Source organism: Parasteatoda tepidariorum, chromosome 1 (genome assembly GCF_043381705.1).
Source record: "Parasteatoda tepidariorum isolate YZ-2023 chromosome 1, CAS_Ptep_4.0, whole genome shotgun sequence".
Taxonomy (NCBI): domain Eukaryota; kingdom Metazoa; phylum Arthropoda; class Arachnida; order Araneae; family Theridiidae; genus Parasteatoda; species Parasteatoda tepidariorum.
The window spans coordinates 23,153,943-23,174,635 of record NC_092204.1 but is presented as its reverse complement, the minus strand read 5'-3'; the positions used below and the strand labels follow the sequence as shown (position 1 = coordinate 23,174,635).

The 20,693-nt window shown below is 29.1% G+C and overlaps 1 protein-coding gene across 1 annotated transcript in view; it reads left to right on the top strand.

Annotated features, from left to right (window-relative positions):
- Nucleotides 1–20,693, top strand: part of LOC107440526 (cell adhesion molecule Dscam1) — a 191,873-nt gene that overhangs the window by 149,296 nt on the left and 21,884 nt on the right. The window contains exons 14-18 of the mRNA XM_043047307.2: nt 7,673–7,804; nt 9,638–9,808; nt 10,752–10,822; nt 16,754–16,997; nt 18,038–18,136. Of these exons, the coding sequence (XP_042903241.1) occupies nt 7,673–7,804; nt 9,638–9,808; nt 10,752–10,822; nt 16,754–16,997; nt 18,038–18,136 (717 nt within the window). The remainder of the gene's footprint in view (nt 1–7,672; nt 7,805–9,637; nt 9,809–10,751; nt 10,823–16,753; nt 16,998–18,037; nt 18,137–20,693) is intronic.

The following is a 20,693-nucleotide window of genomic DNA, read 5'->3' as shown; positions in this document are numbered from 1 at the left end:
TCGATATCTGAGGAGAAATAGAACTAAGTTTAAAACGAAGTGAAATTAATGTTTCCAAGACGAAAGTTATATTTTAAACTGCCTTAATTTTTCAAATGATGAAGATTATTTGCTTGGAGATAAGCAAACAAAAATTTAAAAAAAAACGATTCAAATAAAACTATAGGACAAAAACACGAAGAAAAAAACTTAAAAAGGATTGTATAATTTTGTAAAAGCTGATGAATTATGTCCAATGTACTACAAAAAGTTACCGTTTTAGAATAAATACATAGTGAATTTGTAGATAAAACAACTTACGAGTTCGTCAAAATTTATCTTGATTCTGATATCATGGATATTATCAATCCAGAAATTTTAAGTTGTGCAACTCAAAATCATAACAAAACATTCTCATTTTAAGAAAAATCTTTAAAAGTGTTCATAGGAATTTTATTATTCTGTGGCTTCCACTCTTTACTTCAAGAACACTTTACATTGAAGCAATTCAGAGCATTTAAATCTACCGTCCATTCAAAATTCCATTTGTAGGCAGAAATTTAGAAATATAAGAAAATAACTCCATTTCTGTGATAATAATTNATGTAGTATACCATACTACAGGCAGAAATTTAGAAATATAAGAAAATATCTCCATTTCTGTGATAGTAATTTAATTAATACTTCTGACAAACTAGCAAAAGTGAGATGTTTTACGAAAATGTTTTGTCGAAAATTACGGCAGATTGGCATATTTTCTGAATCTTTAGCATTGATTCAAAAATAAGGCCTTATATAAGCAGGAATTCCGCCAAATGCAGGGAAAGCCCATAATATTCAGGTATAAATAGTGGGCTCTTGCTTCTTCACGAGGTTATTCTATTAATTTAGAAGTTTATCTGGGAACGGAGTCAACAGCAGACGACAAACTTCTCATGAAACAAGTGTTGTCTTGGATTTGATAGAATGTGTAGAGAACTGAAGAAAGCATAAAGTGTATGTTAACGATTTTTAAACCGCTCTATTATTGCTTTAGGAAATGCGGAAAAGGAGTTTTGTCTAACATTTACTGAAAACGGAAAGATGGACATCTGACAGCCTCGTGACAAAGGACATCAGTGTTGTAAAATGAAATGCAATAAAATTGTCAGCTTATCTTCAAATTTTGGAGCTATGGGACAAACAAAACGTTGGTACCAAGAAACTAAAAAGAAAATTGACTCTCCTCTGCCAGAAGTAGTTGCTTCCTGTAACTAAAACATGGGAGTTGTTGATTTTCTTAATCGAGTTTTAAGTTTTTATAGATCTAAACTAAATTGTAAAACAATGATGGTGGTCATTTTTTGCTAAAATTTTAAGCATGGCTGTAATATCATCCTGGAGAGTTCATTGCGAGATAAATGGCAAAATATCGCAGTTTTTCGAGATATTGTGATATGTTTGCTCAAATCAGAAAAATTGCTCAATTCCTTAGAAATACTTCCCATGAATTAATAAATTCAAATGTACTTGTCGATAGTATGAATCACTTAAAAAACCCAAGTAGGTAAACAGTCAAGAATTAAACTTCGCAAAAAAACACTTACATGTGATTTGAAGAGTAAAACAATTTTCTATTAAAAATGTTCGATTTATTTTCATTCATAAAAGTTAATAAGAAAAAGTGAAATAAAATAGGTAAGGTAGTTCATGATTTATTCATTTTATGGTTTAAATATATTCAAAATTCATTTAAATATAATTATTTACTCTATTTTGTGATAAAAATAATTTCGGAGATTTCTAACTTGATAAATTAATATTATTGAAGTAGATTGCAATAATTTGTCATATATAGCCCCATAAGGCACCTAGTCTCATATAAGACTCTAAGTATCATATCTAAGACCATATATCTTTTAAACAAAGAAGATTTCTTTTAAAAATTTAAATTGCGAATTAATTGTTAAATACATTGAAACTCGAATTGCTCAAAAAATTGAATTTATTCTGTGTGGTTTATATAACGGTGTTTAACGTGTACATTTATTTGAATTTTTCCTCTGGCACAATCTTTGTATAAGTTATTATTCTATTTTACTTTAAATCGTATATTTCTTAACGACTTAAAATACTAAACTATCTTTTTATAAAAAGATATGCTGCGGTTGTAGCTTTCAATTAAAACTCTGTTTCAAGTGATTCAGTTCTTTTGAATAAATTAAACAAAAGAGAAAAGTTTGTGGATCGTAATCATTTTTAGGGTTTCTAAAGTGAAAAAGAAAATCCTGTTTTTTATTCAATGCTTTATGTATATCTTCCCATTGCGTGAAAGAAATTAATTTGGTCTGCGGCAATGAAATATGCTTAAATATCACATTTAATAAATAAATAAAACAAAAAAAGATGCAAATTAATATTTCATGTTCTTTAAATACCGAAAAAAATTAAAAAAATAAGAATTGCTTTTTTCCTGGAGTTTGTGAGCGTAAAACTTTAATTGAAGAATCGCAAAAATATGCAAAATAATGATAACAACTTGTTAAAGCAATAATTAATATTTTTTTTCATTGCAAATTCTTTAATTTGAAATTTGATCAATGAAAACAAATAACTCCAACTTCAAAAAAGAAAACTTTTAAATATTCATACTATTCAAATTAAACTCCAGGTTTTTTTTCATGAGTATCGTACTTCTGTGGATTTTTTATTTATTCATTTACTTATTACATTTTGAATAGTTTCTTTCATTTTGGTACGTTTTTAGATCGTAGAAAATAACATTTTTAGTCAAAACGAGTTATTAACTTTTTATTTTATACTTTAAATTTAAACTTGTGCTCTAAATACACATTAATTAAAAAACATTTTTGAAACTTTTTTTTCTATTCACATGAATTAGTTTTTCTTTTCAGCAACTTGAGTTTTTCTCCAATTAACGAAAAAGTATAATCTCTCATTTAATATGTTTAAAATTCTTCCAATTAATATTTTATATCAGAAAAAAAGTTCGTCAGTATCGTTCCATCGAATCTACTAATTGGATACTAACCTATCTACAGCGTTTTCCTACCTAAATATTTAAAATTTAATTTCAATCATCGAACAAAAATTTGCTCAGAAGCTTATCAGCCATTATCCTTGCATGTTGAATGAATTAACCATCTTTGACCTTCCACTGACCGTTTTACCGTTAAGAATTAGATTATCGTGAGTTCTTTAAACATTTTGAAGAGGTGTTTATAAAAAAAAAATTTAAAAAATTCCATTAATTAAAAAGTACATATGTTCACAAGCTCTTACAAAGACTCATTTAAAAACTGTTAACGAAAAAATTAGTTTGTACCATTGAAGTTGAAATTTCAATAGTAGTTATGTTTGAGTAAAATTCGCAGTGAACGATTCATTTGATTCTAATAGTGAATGAATAAGTTGATTGAATGCATTCTTTATTGCTACACAATATGTCATAAAATTTTTAAAAGTTGAATTGGTAAGTCTTAACCACCAGAAATTAAAAATTACCAACAAATAAATAGGTAAGGTGAAATGAAATTAGTATTTTACATTTGTATGTAGTGGATACAATAGGTATGGTACAATGGAATTGTTATTCCATAAGTGTATGTAGTGAACACAAAATGAAATTTTAATACTCGATAAATAAGAGAAATTTAAAAAATAAAATTTCTTGTTATTATCAATATTAATTGTTATCAATATTTAATAATGACAAGGGACTTAAATTTTGTTTATTGAAAAACTACTATTGGATTTCAGCAATAAGTGGCTACTTAGATTTTAATTGTGAATAAGCAAGAGGAATGAATATGTTACGGATTTCCTCTTTATAAAACAGGGGAGAGAATACATATCAACAAGTTCGCTAATTTTAAATATTAATAAGAATATATTTTCCCACTCATCATTTGGGTCGTCATGTTGGTTGATAAATTCAAAAAACAGAAGAAAAAAAACCAATGAAGAGAGGGCTTCGTCAACACCTCAGGAAAGAAGGCTTAACATATGATTAGCGCAGTAGCTATGACGTCATGAACTGTGGGCCATGAAAACCGTCTGCCTTTTCTGCTGTCATCTTAAAGAGTATAGGCTGAAGCCGAATCGTTATTTAATACAATGCAATTTATAAAACTATAACTAACGAAGTATAACTGTTTGATGAAATAAATTGAAAGTGGTGAGAAAATGCATCTATCATACTATTCTGATTTTATAAAAGTATAACTTTAATATAGAAAGAAATTGATTTTGTAAATTCCTTATCTTTAATTTAGTTAACACACAAAGTTCCTCATTTAAAAAATCTTGATGTGTTTATAGGGCTGTTTGAGTTGAATAAATAAGATGTTATGTTTCGCTTCGATTGTAAGAATTATGTACTCTGCAAATAAAAAAAAATCCTCGTGAATTTTTAAAATGTTACGTATTAAAATGCATGAATCACTTAAAACCTCTGGTGAAAAATCTGCACGCATAAATAAATAAATATCTTGCACGATATAAAAAAAATAAAACGAATAAAGGATTCTTAATTTTAAAAAAAGTGGTGCATGTATGTAACTACATTTATATTTAAAAATAAATAAATTAATGATTTATAATTAATCATAATCTCAAATGTTTTTAAAGAAATAGCAAAACATTAAAAAAAAATTCTTATTTAATAATATATCCCTGTTTTCATATACAGATAGACGTCTCATCAAAATTTGAAACAAAAATCTCTAAATTGTTGTTTGGGAAAAATTATGCAGCACAATTAAGATAGTTACATTTTTTTCCAAATGTTCTGACAGTATCAAATTCTATTCTTTCATAAGATAAAAAAATTCTACGACAAAAAACAGATCAGATATGTAAAATTATAGCAATGAAAAATATATAAACAAAATGTATTTTCTTATTAAAATATTATTTCCCATTTGTTCCAAACATATAATACAGTAAAAAGATATAAATTCTATATTTTATGCATCTATGCACTAAGCGTATTAAAATTTTATTTATTACTAATTTTTAAAATATAAATTTTTTCACGCTTAAAATTTTATTTTTGTACGAATAATTTAGCAATGAATTTGTGTAGTAATGGAACAAAATAAAATGAGAATGTTTGCTATCTGACAAGAGAGTTTTAACATTTAAGTTAGGGGGACTCTTTTATTTCAGTCTTTTGAAGTTAGTTCATTGTTAGTTTTAGAGTAAATAATTTAAGCCTTACATTGTTCTAGAAATATTCAAATTGAAAACATGCTTAAAGCGGCTTTTTTCTTTTTGGTGGCTTTTTCAATTAAAAGTGTAAAGACAGATATTGAATCTGTGTTTTAAAATATAGATTAAATTGTAAATAAAGCATTTCGTGTCAACTGTCCTCTCTTCTTCATTCATAATTTATTTAAAATTATCCTTTAAGCTACAAGTAATTATTTTCAGATTTCTTATCAAATTTATAGACATTAATTCGAAAATATATGACGTACGCGTGTTAAATCAATTTGCGGTCAAATAATGTTCAAAAGAGTATTCATTTTGTTGCCTTTAAATTAATAAACATGAAATGTTACAAAATCTTACAGAATCTATAGAAAAAAAATAGTATAAAAATATGTCTCTGTTTTTTTTTCCTAAAGATTTTCTTTGCATGTGTTTTAAAAAACTTGTTTTATATATGTACTTCAAGCTTGGTATTAAATAAAATCGTTGAAATATGTTTGGGAATAGTGTAAAGCACTAACTGTGTATTTCATATGTCGTTTTATCAGAGTACATTTCTCTTCTATATATATATATATATATAAGTTAGATAGTTAAGCTTTATAATTTTGCTAAAATATTACATTTTTTTAAAAAAAAAATATTGCATATTATAAGTTTTATAGTGCGCGACACTATTATCCCATTCGACTTTAAAACTAAAATTCTAAGTTCAATGAATATAAAATTATCTATTTTAACAAATAAACTGCAGCTTTTAATTAAAAATAAAATGTTAAATCGTAATTTATTTCTCAAAAAATGGAAACTTTTAAATTTTTTTTTCTAAATAAATTTCATAATAATCTGTAAAAATCTACTCTTAAAATTTTAATAGAATATTCAAATTTAATTTTAATTCCTAGCTAAATTTGAAAATTCCGTTCAAGTGTCAAATGTATGATCAAAATCTCCCTCGTTTGGAAACTAGCGTTTTACAAAACGCTTAGAAAAATTTCCTTTTCCATGCTAAAAGTAAACTACAATTTTTTGAATGATGTTAAATGTTGTAGTAAAAATATAAAACTTAACTCTCCTGCTTTTATACACTGGTTATCATAAATTAAGGAAAAATCACAAAAATAGCGATAACTCTTTCAAAAGTAAGCCAAACCGTGCAAAATTTGCATATGTTGTCCACTAAGAGTAGCTGAGTAAAATTGCAATATGCAAATTAGTGGCGCTGCACTCGGCTTACGTCATCTNTATATATATATAGCTTCGACATAGTTACACATTAATTGTAATATTTAAGGTAAATTTTAGGCATCGTATTGTTATGTCTCATATGTATGTCATATTTACTCTCGCATGATGGTACAAAGTGGAAAAGTTTGGCTGAGCAAAAGATAGCGAACCAGTACTATGTCAATATATATGTTAATTGGAAACATTCAACATAAAATTTAACGATAGAAAGCTTAGTCTCAGTATCTTTTTCATTTAGTCTATTATTGTTCGATGTTCGTTCAGTTTCATTCTTCAATATATCATGATATCCATTTAATATAGTGCACTGCATTTTTTCAAATACTCGCACTTAAAATCATCTGAAGTACTCGTGCAATATTTATGAGGCATTTCATAAAGGTTTAACAGCAGAATTTTAAATAGCAGTCTTTAATGTACGTATTAAAAAAGTTATATTAAAATTCGTTTATAATGTCATTTGCGCTTAAAATTTTTTTTTATTGTTGGAAAGCTAGTGTTTTGTTTTAGAACAATATAACATTTAACAATACATTAAATTCTATAAGACATTGCATGTTGACTCAGGTCATCATACAATTATTTTATAGGAAATTGAAAAAAAATAAAATCAGTAGAATAATGGAAGAGAAATAATGAAACATATGCTAATGAAAATATATCATAGGAATTATATAAGTAGAATGAGTAGAAAATATGCATATTTTTATAAATACACATATTTTAACACATTTCACATTTAAAAACTAAATAGTACAGAAAATATATGAAAAAATGTCACCTTATCTACCAGGACGAAATAAGACAAATCTTAAATTGAAGTTTTATTTCTCGGGCACTATTTGAACTTAGATAATCGTCTGAACTAATTTATTGGCGTAGTTAAAGCCAATCTTTCAGATTTCAGATTCGATTTCAGATTACATCGCTACAGGGGAAAATCCTACGATGAAATCAAGAGGTTTTTAAGGTAATTTTTTCTCACCATGTAGTACGCAATTTTGACCCGACATTTCTCGTTTTGTATTGCAGTAATGTTCCCTTTATAGAGATAATTTCTTTTTGAAAACTATTTTAAAGAGATAAACAATTGTCAGGAATCTCCTTATTACAAAATATTTGATACTCTGTAATTTTCTCAATTGTTTTTTCTTGTTTTTTTAAAGAATGATATAATATATACTATCCACAAAATTTTGTATTTCTAACAATGTATCTCTTGCTTCAAAAGGTCGGCCTGATTCTCCTAACAATATCACAATACTAAACATCACCAGCAGATCTGTAACCCTTCAGTGGGAGGTAACTCATAACGGTAACAGTCATATTACCGGAAGTATTGTTCAGTATCAGCAAATTTCTGGTAAGTATATGTTTCTCTTAACTGATTTCAAATTTCAAATCATGATTTAAAAATACATATAACCTTCATACATACATACCTTCAAAACTCTCATTTTAAAAAATTTTAATATGGAGAAGGTTCATAATTTTAACTAATTCCATCAAAAATGTGTTAAATTCGAAAATAAGTTATATATTAATAAGTTATATATAAAAATAATAATAATTAAAAAAGTTCGAAAGGAAGTTTTATTAATAAATTACGAATTGCTGCATGCATCTTTTTTGTCATGGATATACTTTTTACACAGTTTATACTTTTTACACTGAAGTTTTTAGAATTATATATCTATAATACGTTCCTTTCGACAAAATATGTATGCAGTGAAAAAAATATTCATTTTCTCACTTTTGTTAATGGTTAATATATATTTTTTAAGATTTAGTTATTCAACTAATAGTTAATATAGTTTAGAAATAAAGTATATAAATAGCATATATTTAACAATTATTAACTGTGATAACATGTTTTTAACTATAGTTTGATTATTTTTTTTTTCTCTAAATATCCGTCAATGCTACTATTTTTACGTAGAAAAAAATTTCACTATTATTCCAGATTACACATTAAATATGTAAACAACTTACGTTTAAAAGTTGTTGAGATGTACAAATGCTTGCACATGAAGAAGAAATGAAAAAGAAATGTATTTAATAAATATCAATTATTTTTTTTTTAAATTTTGCGTGCGCATAACTCATAAGCAACCTGTGTCAAAAATAAGTTTGCTATCTAAACTGCATTTTGTGTATGGATCTTCCATTTCCTTTATCCGAAGATCTTTTGCCCATTTGCGCATGCTTCGGGCCTGCTTCAAAGTCATCGAAATAGGTTTGAGATAAACGAAAAGAAAATGGGTTGTTTACAATTAAGAGCGTCACGTTTAAACGCACTTAAGATTGAGCAGAACGGCTTCAGAAAGATCACATTTCAACGTATCTCCCCTTTTTGGAAATAGAATCGTCTCGGTTGACTGTTTTTGCTTCATAAAACATACATAAGCCGTAACTGCAACTTACAGTAAGGGTAACTACCTGCAACCTATATTACCCTTTGCAAGATTGTTCATACCATTCCACTGTTTTCACTTAGTTAAGTAGGACTTTAATGGCACTTTATGTGGATGGAGTAAAAATCGGTTCATATTTTGTGAATTTCAGAATTTCAATTTTATTCATTTTTATTTGATAGATAAGAGGTTATGCTTCCATTTAAAAATGAAACAAATTCGCTCTTTAAAAATAAGTAATCTATCCCGACGAACATGAAATTTTAAATTTTAATTTTGAAGAAAAATACACGCATTTTGCATTTTCCCTTTTTTATATTCAACATATTTCTCATAAAAATGCGCTTACAACATTATNTGTTGTTGACGTATGCCTATTTGGGCAGAGGGGTGCGATTGTTCTTGTTTTCCAGTGGCGCCATCTATGGCCAAGAATTCGACTTCTGCCACTCCAAACGTCTCACCCGTTTACAGAGCGGACCCATTCATACATCGATTCCTCATCCACAGATCGTAATTTTGACCTGGATCAGAGAACGATCGATCTCCAATCCAGTATCCCCAGAGGTATTGATATGTTCTGGGAACATGGAGAACTTTCGCGACTCGACAGATTTAACGTATATATATGGAGAAACATACTGAAATATTTAAAATTTTCTTATTCTGGATCTCGAATGTACTTTTAGATTAATTGATTTTTTTTAATCTTTAAAAAATGTAACTAAATCAATTTATGTGAGTCTAATGTATTGCCCTTGTATTTTGTTTCTTCTACCTAGACAGCAGTTGGAATGGACAAACATCACAACTTATAGTATCTGGTTCAGATACAAGTGCCACCTTAAGGGCCCTTTCCCCAGTCACGCTGTATTTCATAAGAATAGTGGCTCAGAATGCGTTGGGACAAAGTGACCCTAGTGACACCATTAATGTTACTACTGCTGAAGAAGGCAAGTTCCATGCTTTGACAACTTTTAAATTTTGCAATTTTTTTTAGTAGTTTAGTGCTCAAAAAAATCATGTGTCTGTACTATGTTTGTGCCCAATATGAAACAAAATTTATTACAAAACATTTTCAAAACAATTAATTTATAACTTTATATTGAAGCAATTTACTTATTAAGTAATTTACAAAAAAAATCCACAGAAAGATTTTTTTAACTGTTAAAATAAATTTGCCTAAAAGAAAATGTAAAAAATTCAAAATGGGACAGATAAGTGCTTTAAATCTGCATTTTTTTTAATCTGCTAAGGGGGGTGTACTAAAGTGAAAGACTTTCCGTTTAACCTAATGAAAATGCTTAACATTAAGTTAAGATGTTGAACATAACGCTTCTACATATTTACAAGTTGTAAATTTAGTATAACATCATAAATGAATGAAAAAAAACTTATCCGACCTTACATCCAAATTGAAATACTTTCATACAAAATGATGATCATGAATATAAAAGTTAACTAACTAACATAAATATAAAGGTCAACTATAAAGCTTAACTTAAACTATTAAAAACATATAACTTCCGTTGATAAAAACTTTGTATCGTTTGTTTCGAATTAGATTTTGAAAAGTTCTGCAAAAGTTAATTTAGTCAAAGATCAGTAAAAAAATCAAATTTATTTTGGTGCAAAATCATGAAATAGTATTTAGCATACTTATTTAAACAACTTTAAAAATAAAATTTTTACAAAAAATTAGTTCAATTATTAGATACACGTATTTTGTATTATGCTGTATGTTTGATCAAATGATTTATATTTTCTAATTGTAACCTTTATTAAAAGCACAAATGTATTATTTTAGATAAATTAGACAATATTCTATACATAAATTTAATTTTAAATGCTTTTTAATTTGTTAGACTTTACTCATAATATTTTACGCTAATTTAGCACCGTCTGGAACACCAAGAGAAGTGCAAGTTCATTCTACGGGAGCTCAATCAATGAAAGTCTCATGGAAGGTAAATGTTTTCAGCTTTTAACTCCCAAAGATTATCTTTATAAGACATATTTAAGTTATTGTGCGAAATAATATTGTTTTTAATAGCACTGATTCTAATTTTGGATTACACCGATTCTTCGAAGAATGGATCGGAAATGCGCGAGAAATTCTTCCTATACTACTTTTAAACTCCTTCTAAAAAGTCTTATAATTAACATGTTTTTTTTTTGTACTTAATAAGGAATATTTTCTTAGACCTTTAATAAGTTAAAGAGTGTAAACTAAAAATTTACCAACATGTGATGCTGCTGAATGAAAAAACTATCAAACAATTGATTTTTTTTTCTGTATTTCAAACCATTCTAACTGGAATATTTATAGGGCAGCACTTAATCTCGTCTATGGATTAATTCACTGTGTCACTGCAAACTGTAATAACTTTGAAAACGATGTTTATTTGCTTTTTCATTTACAAATTTCGAAAATAATTTTAAAATTGCCGTGAGAACAAATCTCTCATTTGTTAAGCAGAACGCAGAAAACTATGCATTGCTATCTCTATACGTTTTTAATTGATTTTTTGACTTGTCACATCCATAATATCATTAAAAAGGAAGTGAAAATTTTGATAAACTGATTTTTCAACGGAAATGGTGTAGTGATCTTTCTCTTGTCGTAATAATATAATGTAACCACCATTGAACATCCTGCCCAATTTTTGGTTACGACTAATAATGTTATCTCCATAGCTTTGTAATTTCGATCCCGATCCGGAAAACAAGGAAACTCCTGGCTTACGCATTGGGGAAAATTTGCCTTCGTGGAGGACTTTTTGTAAAGCTAACCCGTGTTTGAGTTACAAGGAAAGGAAAATCACCAAAACCTCTTTGTAAGTCTGAGAGCAAGGGGACTTGAATCCATGATCCGTTGATCACTGAGGATATTTAACGTCATCACTGCGGGCGGTGTGAGCTTGGTGCGGAATTCGTATCGAACAGCCATTGCTGGGATTCGAACTCGCTTCACCTCATCCCCTGATCCACCACGGCTCGTTATTTGTCATAGAAAAAAAAGGAATTCCATTAAAAAAAACTAGATTTAATAGAATTCCTTTTTTTTGTTCTGTTAAACCTTTGAAAGAAAAATACGTACTATATCCCTAGTATTGATTTTTCTCTCAAGAGTATTTAAATTCTTAAAAGTGATAAATTAGCAGTAAAGTTTAGTGAAAATGATAATAAAAAATCATGAAAATAGAGCTTCTTCAAAGTACGAAATTATTAGAGATAATTAAATTGCAACTCGTTTATGCAATCTTATTTCTCAACACGACGTAACTATACTCGCTCATTGTTCAACTTCAAGCAATAATCTAAGTTCATTTTCCACCGATGGAGAAATCAAAGGTCTCATTTGAGCCACTTAATATGTTACGTAATTAAAAAGATTATTGCATTTCAAAAGCCTAAGCATGAATGAACAAACTACTCCCCATTGTTGTTATAGCTTATAATGTTTGATATGTGTCGAAATTTGAGATGCTCCATATTGAAGTAATATTTTGATAAACAAAACCTAGAAATATCTAAATTCCATACTTCTTCCTCCGCCATTTTGGGGAAAAGTTTCTCCATTCTCCAATATCATTATTGAAATTTTCTCTGAAAATCAAAGTGCACTGAAATTTAGCATACATTTAAGGATGGCTTTAGAATGCATATTATCACTAAGAATAAACAGTTAATAGCATTTTTCTGACTATAAAAGAACTTATTGACAAATAATAATACAAATGACTGACAGAACAAATATAAACGTAATGTTTTTTAAACAAAATATTTTAATAAAGAATCATATATTATTAGGTAAGTAGAGCAAAAGACCCTCCAATTAAAATGCAAGGAATATTTCGTATATATTTGTGCTAAAGCCGTGAAAGTAACTGAATATTAAATAAAACTTTTCTATGCACACTTGCAAATTTACATCTTGAAGAAGTAAAAACAATAGTCTCAAAGACAGAAATTATCAACATTAAATAAAAATTATAATAATTAAGCACTGCTGCAAACTAAGCATTTACAAAAGTAAAAACTACATTATTCATAAAATGCTTAATATTAGCTGCTAATTAACAGAAATAAAAAAATAGAACAATCTCATCCAAGTTTATGTAAAAAAAATGGTTTAAAATTTCCCAAGTTTACTTTGCTGCAAACAAGCGGTAAAGTTAATCATCTTCAAACTGCTCTATATAACTTAAACTATTGAAATAATCATTATTTCCAAACTTAGAAAGAAATTAGCGCAATTTACAAAAGCAACAAGCAATGCAGATATTGCGATCTATTATTTCTAAAAACAAGGTTTGTGTGACATTTTGAAATAACAGGTAATATAACTGTTATCTATAATGAAATTAAGCACTTCAAAATCCAAAAATATGTCAACCATTTGTTTCAACAAGCCAATTTTAAATTTTCAGACATTTTTTTCATTTAGATTCCTCATTAATTGATTTCTAATTTTTATTCATTATTTTTTTATTGTTTGTAAGCATTTTAATTATCCTTATATTATTGTTAGGCATATAAGTTAAATCTGTAGAATATATATAACAGATCAATTTAGAGTTACTAGATTTGGAGAAAATGGCGATTTTTACAAGCACTCACCAAATGGAAGAGGCCATTGAAAATAGTTAGCTCCAAAATGGCGGATTAATTTAGTCTTTCAATAAATGGACCTAAGTAAAATAATTCAAAGTGTTTGTAGAAGATTTTCTTGGATATTAAAAACAATTGTTGCTTACTCAAAATTCGACGAAATAATTCTAAATACAATTCTATTAATGTTGAGAATTAAATATATTTATTCGATGCTTTCAATGAATATTTAAAATGTTTTCAAGCATAAAACAATTCACTTGAGATTCAATACATTTCTTTTTCTACTATGAATTAGATGTAAGATATATGTTGAAAGGTAAATTGAAACAATTCTTGTTGTTTTCTTATCTTTCAGTTCGAAGGAACTAAGTATTCATATATCAATTTATATTTATATTCTTAAGAAATCTATGAATAAGATCTATGAAATTACCTGTCAAGCATCATCTCTAGAGAAAAAAATAATAAAATTTTCTTCGGAGAAGGAAAATACATAAAGAATAAACTCAGTTTACATTCATTATTAACGATAAGTTTGTTAAATTTCTTTTTTCACTTATCATTGAAAAGTATATTATATACAATAGTTGCTAGTAGTTATTCGTTTGTTCCACCGTTTCTATTGTTAAAACAATGGAAAGATTTAAGTTACATTTGCTATGTATCTTCAAAGATAATTACACAAACCGAATCTTAAGAGCTGTAAAAAAATATGCTAAATTTACAGAAAAAAAACTGTCAGCTGTGCAAATATAAAACCGTTTATTTCACACAAAAATATACTGTTATTTGCAAACGGACGTTTTTCTATACAGATAAGTACTGTTATTCCATCAAACTTGTTTATTTTAACATAAGAACTCTGTTATTGTACCAAAACTCTCTATGGAATAACCACGGCAATATAGTGGTAGATGCGATGCGGGAAAAAAAATTCGCATGACCAGACAACAACAGGATTTGAATCAGATTACCTAATTTGGAGGCAAGTGCACTGTCATCTGAACCACGGCAACTCTAGTGTTTGGTTATAAGCAGGAATCTTAATATATTTTTAAGTTAAAAACCTAACTTATTTAAATCATATTTAAGTATTAAAACATATAAACTATATTGACACCCCTTTATAAAATTGTCTGGCAAATTAACTAATCAAAGAATAGTATCTAAAGACAGGTAGTAATCAGGTAGAGTATCCAGTCGGTAATGGAGTCTTACCGTATTTTTACTTATATGAAGTTCAGAAACATGAATTCAGAAAAAGAGCAAGTATAGTAAATAATCGGAAAATGAATTGCAAGACGGATAAAGCAATTTTACGCTAAGCAAAACTGTAAAGCTACAGTTTTAATCCACTTGTAATAAGGGTGAAAAACGGATGAAAATTGTTTTGTTAGAAACAACTTTGATCCCTTAAATGTACAGCGAAAATCTGTAAAAAAAATTAATAAATAAAAAGGAGCAATTTATGTAGCACTTGGGTAATGATGAAAAAAATTATATTTATTGTTAAGAGTATTTTTCTGAGAAAAATATGTTTTTTTTCTATAGAATTTTTAGTTGATTTTTACAGTGGAATCGGATTTTCACATGCTGAAATGTTTTATACTAACTTTCAGTATCAATTCCAAAATTGCTAGGTTCTATGGTGAAAAATAAGTTAGAAGTTTGGCTGACATTGAAAAGCAACTACTTGTGATACAGCATACAGATTATACTTAGAAGGAATTAATTAGAATTATCAAGAAATATGTAGGAAACAGGACAGAAGAAGGAAAACATAACCGAACTAACCGAACAAATGGTTCTTATCCCATGCTCTAATGTATCATAATAAAATAACCAAATTTTACCCCATTTAACAAAATTGATCACATATTATAAAACCATATTCTACTATTAATTTTACCAGAATCATTACCAAGGCTGGTCTGTAAAAATAACCGAGCTCTTGCATCTTCCTATACAAACAGAAACACGACAAATTTGAACATATTTAGATGGTTTTACCAAAAGATCCAGAATTATGTTTTGAAAGACTGTTTCGCGTCACTAGCGAAAAGCTTTTATTCGTCATGAAAAAAAGTATGAGAAAAAGCATAGTTGTACTGTTTCACTACCTTCTGGGACACTTTGCTGTAGACAAGGCTATGTCTAAAATCAAGGAGCTGTATTGGTTTCCTGCTATGAAGAGATATTTTCACCGCCATATATCGACGTGCTTCGAATTTTTGGTCAATAAAGTTCTAAGTGGGAAGAAAAAAGGTCTTCTTCATCCTTTTCTTCAGAAAAAAATGCCATTTGCGACAGTACATCTTGATCATTTAGGTACCTTTGTAAACAATTCCAAAATGAGTGAAGACTTACTTATCATTATTGATAAGATGACAAGATTTGTAAGCCCCGATACCGTGAAAAACACCTCGTCAAATTATGTTTTGAAATCAGTGAAGAATTTCGTTACGGATTTTAGATTACCGAATCACTTTATATCAGATAGGGGTTTCTGTTTAACTTCACGTGATTTTTAGAGGTTTCGCAATGAAATGAAAATGTCATCTTACACATATTGAGTTCTACTTCCCATCCACAAACAAATGGAATGGTTGAAAGAACAAATAGAACGATATTGTCCACATTGTAACGTCGATCAAAGAAAACCGAGCAAAAGGATTGCGACAACGTGATTAAGAAAGTAGAAAGAGATTTCAACAACACAGTGGTCAAAACTCTTGGAAAAACACCCCTTGAAATTCTTCATGGTCAAATACCAGGTTAATATTGATTTAAGGATGGAATTGTTGCAGAAGAGAGTGCAGTACTGAATGATCCAGGGAAGAGACAACTCGAAACAAGATAAAAAATATTGATAAAAGAGCACGAGGAAATTGAAGCATATTGCGACAAAAGGAAATCGGGTACACTATCGTTCGATGAGGGGGCAATCGTTGTAGTTAGAAGACACCCAAGAGCAGTCTCCCTCGGGCGTCTTCTAACTGCGGCCAACAAAAATAGCAGGGAGCAGCCAACATAGCCAATTGAAAATTCAATCATATAAAATTGAAATTGAATTAAGGGGAATTGCGTAAAGAAAGAATTACATATTAATGCTAGAATTAGTTTAAAACGATAAATGAAAATTAACAAAAGAAACTTCTTATTTTTATATCATAATTAAAAATTAACAAATACAATATCGAGTAGTTTTTTTAATAATTAATTACACAATTATTAAAACTGAGCTGAGCAGCATATTGATATACATTCCAAAACTTTTACAGCCACCCCCTGAAGAGTCGTCACATGGATACATACGAGGTTATTACATCGGCTATAGAATTTCAGGGTCACCTGAATCCTACACATTTAAGCAGGTAGAGAGAACAACTGACGATGATCAGACTCAATCAACCTACATCACTGGACTGCAACCATTTACCAAGTATGATATCGTGATGAAAGCCTTTAATTCTGCAGGTACAGGACCAAAATCAGCTAAAATCGTTGGCAAGACCCTGGAAACAGGTAATTAAAAATACACAAGCTTTTGCTAATTTAAAATACAATGTAAAAATATTTTTAATTAAAACAATTTTCCATTCCTCTCGCTAATGTGTAACGTTTACGCATTTTTTTTTCTTAATACGAAGTAAATTGTATATAAAGATATTTATATTTATTACCGGTGTTGGAAAATCTACCTAATTCTGAGTTTTCGACTACCGATATTCAATTCCACAGCCTTGTAAGTTTGAACCGGACTAGGAAGACAAAGGAACTCCTGGATAAAGCCTTATGAGAAACCTGCTTTCATGAAGAACTTTTCAATGGATCAATCATGTATTTGTGTTACATGGAGGGAAAAATGATTAGTTAGCTCAAGGCAAGGAGACTCTAACAAATTTTTCTACTGCTGGGTATATTTTAAGTCAGTACTGTGGTCTGTGAGAGCAGGGGGCAGAATTCATATCGACCAACCATCGCTGGCATTCGAACCTGGATCACCTCATTGGGAAGTGAGTGCTCTATCCCATGAGTCACAATTTGCCATAAAATTTAATATCTGAAAACAGTTCACTTTAGGTCCTGTAAGCTTATAAACTTATAAAAACAATTGTAGTGACGTTTGGTGACATAATGCTTATAAAAAGGGAATCTAATGATTCTAAAAAGTAATTCTAATAAGTTTTTTTTCTTTTTTTTAAAAAAATTCGGTGACATTTCCATCTAAAAGTGATTTCTGCAAAATGAAAAAAAAAATCAGAAAATTGGAAAATTGAAGTAGAGCAAGAAAAATAAGGTCACCCAAAAATATTGCTTTCATAAAACTGTAAAACCATTCAGATATCAGACGTTTAATATCAGTTTTTTATCTATTTATTTTATGAACTTGATTGTTTTAAAACTACAATTTATCTCAGGGATGAATCATAATTGTGCACAGCAATAATAAAAAAGATTGTTTTTTTTCTAATTCATTTAATTGGAGAGAAATGAAACACTTCTGCATGAATTTTATGGAAATTTTAGAACTAATGACTATTTCAATGTTGATTTCTTTTCAGCTCCACCAACTTCCCCTGCAGTTACAGTTATTGGATCAACAAAGACATCTATTGAAATTAAATGGGAAAAAGATATCAAAGACAAGTCAGCCATAACAGGTAACACTTACTTTTTTCAATCAATAGTAACCACAATATTATCAATAACATAAAAAAATATTGTGGCAAAACAAAATTTCTTTAATAAGAATATTTGCTTTTTATTCATTTACCAACTTAAAAATGCGACTTTATTCCAAAGGAAACGTCGGAAAAATAAATTTTGTACGATGTAGCCGCTAAACAATTTTATTAGTTTTATATTGTGTACGCTGCGAAATATTGCAAAATTGTATATATATCCAGAAGTTGCATAAACCAAAATATTGAAAAGAAATATTACAAATATATTTTTTTTATCTTCACAAAACTGCGGTTTTCTTTATAACAACATTTTGGGGTATTTTTTATGTATTATAGAGACTGGCTAAAAATAACAATATATAAGTTGGCATGTAAATTGATACAAAATATTTACCAGATAAATCAAAAACTGCTCAATATTCACTAAAACGTGCTATTTCATATGACGGCAGTGAATAGAAAATCAGATAGAAAAATTTCAAACGTTTGGAAGTAATACGCCAATGTTTGTCCATAAAGAAATTTTATGGTTGGTTGGTGCTAATGCCACTTGCCACACGGGCAAGCCCGCTTGGTGAAACCGAGCAAATTTAAGGTAGAGTGTGTGATTCTTGTTTCTCAGTGGCGCCATCTATGGCCAAGAAATCGATTTCTGCCACATCAAAAGTCACACCTGTTTATAAGGTGAACCCATTCATTCATCCACCGATCGTAATTTTGAACTGAATCAGAGAACGATCGGTTTCCTATCCAGTACCCCCAGGGGTTTTAATTTGTTATGGGAGCATGGAGGACTTTGCGACTCGACAGAACTTTAGCGTGCATCAGTAACCAACTAAACGGGGAGTCTTCGGCCGGCGGAGTTCGAACCCACGAACTCTCGGACATGGGCCCAGTGCCCTACCTTCCAGGCTATCCCGACCAGAAATTTTATTGTGGACTGTTTCATGCTATGAGTTATAAGCTTAGTACAACTGGTTAATGCGAATTTTACAAAATAAATTATGCTTTATTTTATGTTTATGCGAAATCTGAAAGAACAATAACAAATAAGGTATTAATTCTTATATTTGACAATAAGCGATTTGTTACAAATTTTTTTTATGAAAGCAAGCATATTTTCAAAGTTAATGAGATATGTATCAAGATGGAAAAAAAATTAGACTTAAGTTATAACCCATAAAATGCTTGAACAAGTTAACGAAATCAATGTTACGTTCCTTAACTTTTAAATGTATGTAGCTGTTAATAATAAATATTGATAACAGAAAAATTTCAGATTTGAAGATGCCGCTTCTGAAAAAAATGCTTATAAATGCAAACAAAAAAAAATTATTAGAACTCAGCCACCTTTATTACATCAATAAAACTGGAAGGGCAGGCATTAAAAAATAAACATTTGGTTGACATTATTTATTTCTTTTTATTGATATACATATAGAATTCTGAAACAATCAAGAAACTCGCAATTTAGTTTCCTTTTTTTCTTTCCTTTCTTTTCAAAATGAAAACATAGTAATGTGTGGCCAAAACATATAATGTAATATATAATATTTTGCCAAAAAAACAGTAACAACAAATAAAATTAGACACTGCAACTACAACTGCAGAGGCTAAGTTTTAAGTATGAGATACAAATTTCATATCAAACAAACTTCGCCTTTGTGGTTGGTTTGGAACAGTCATCATTAGAATCTAAGAAAATTCTCCCCTGGCGAAACCAATACGTTCAAAATTGCCACAAATAAAGGTAAGATACAAACTCTTTCAGTGGGACAGGGCCTACATGTTATAAAGTACATGTTTGGGCATTTCAATACATTATATGAAAAGGGTCTTAGCATTTTTAACAAAAGACTTCATAAAAAGAATTTTGCATACAGTGAATAACAATGTGAGCACTGACTTTCACACACTTAAGACTATTTCTATGAACATGAGTCAAGGTGGCTTAAGGCATAGTTCGTTACTCTTTAAATGAGGTAACTCAGGTTTGAATCCCAAAGATGGTTCGGTGATACGAATTCTGCTGCCGGGTCACATCGACCACAGTGCTGATGCAAATTATCCTCAGTGGCAGACGGATCATGGGTTAGAATCCTTTTGCTGCTGAGCTACTCGTGGGTGTTTTTCGCAATTTTCCTCTACATGTAACGCAAATTTGGATTAATTGCATCAAGAAGTCCTCCATGAAAGCTTGTTTGCCCCAATACTTGATCCTGGAGTTCCCTTGTTTTCTGGATGGTGTTCAAAATTACAAGGTTACGGAGCTGAACATCGATAATTATAAACTCAGAATTGGGTTGGTTGTTCAACTCCGGTTCTAAAATATAAATATAGAAATTCCATGAACTATATATAAGTAGAAACGGAAGGAAAAGATGAATAAAAAACTTAACTTTAAGATTTACAATTTATAAAATGGAATGAAAGTGTGTGGAATAAAATTGGACAACTAAATTATATAGACGAAGTTGTAATTAATTTTAGTAAACATCAATTCTTAAAATTTGTAATAGTATTATGAATTAAA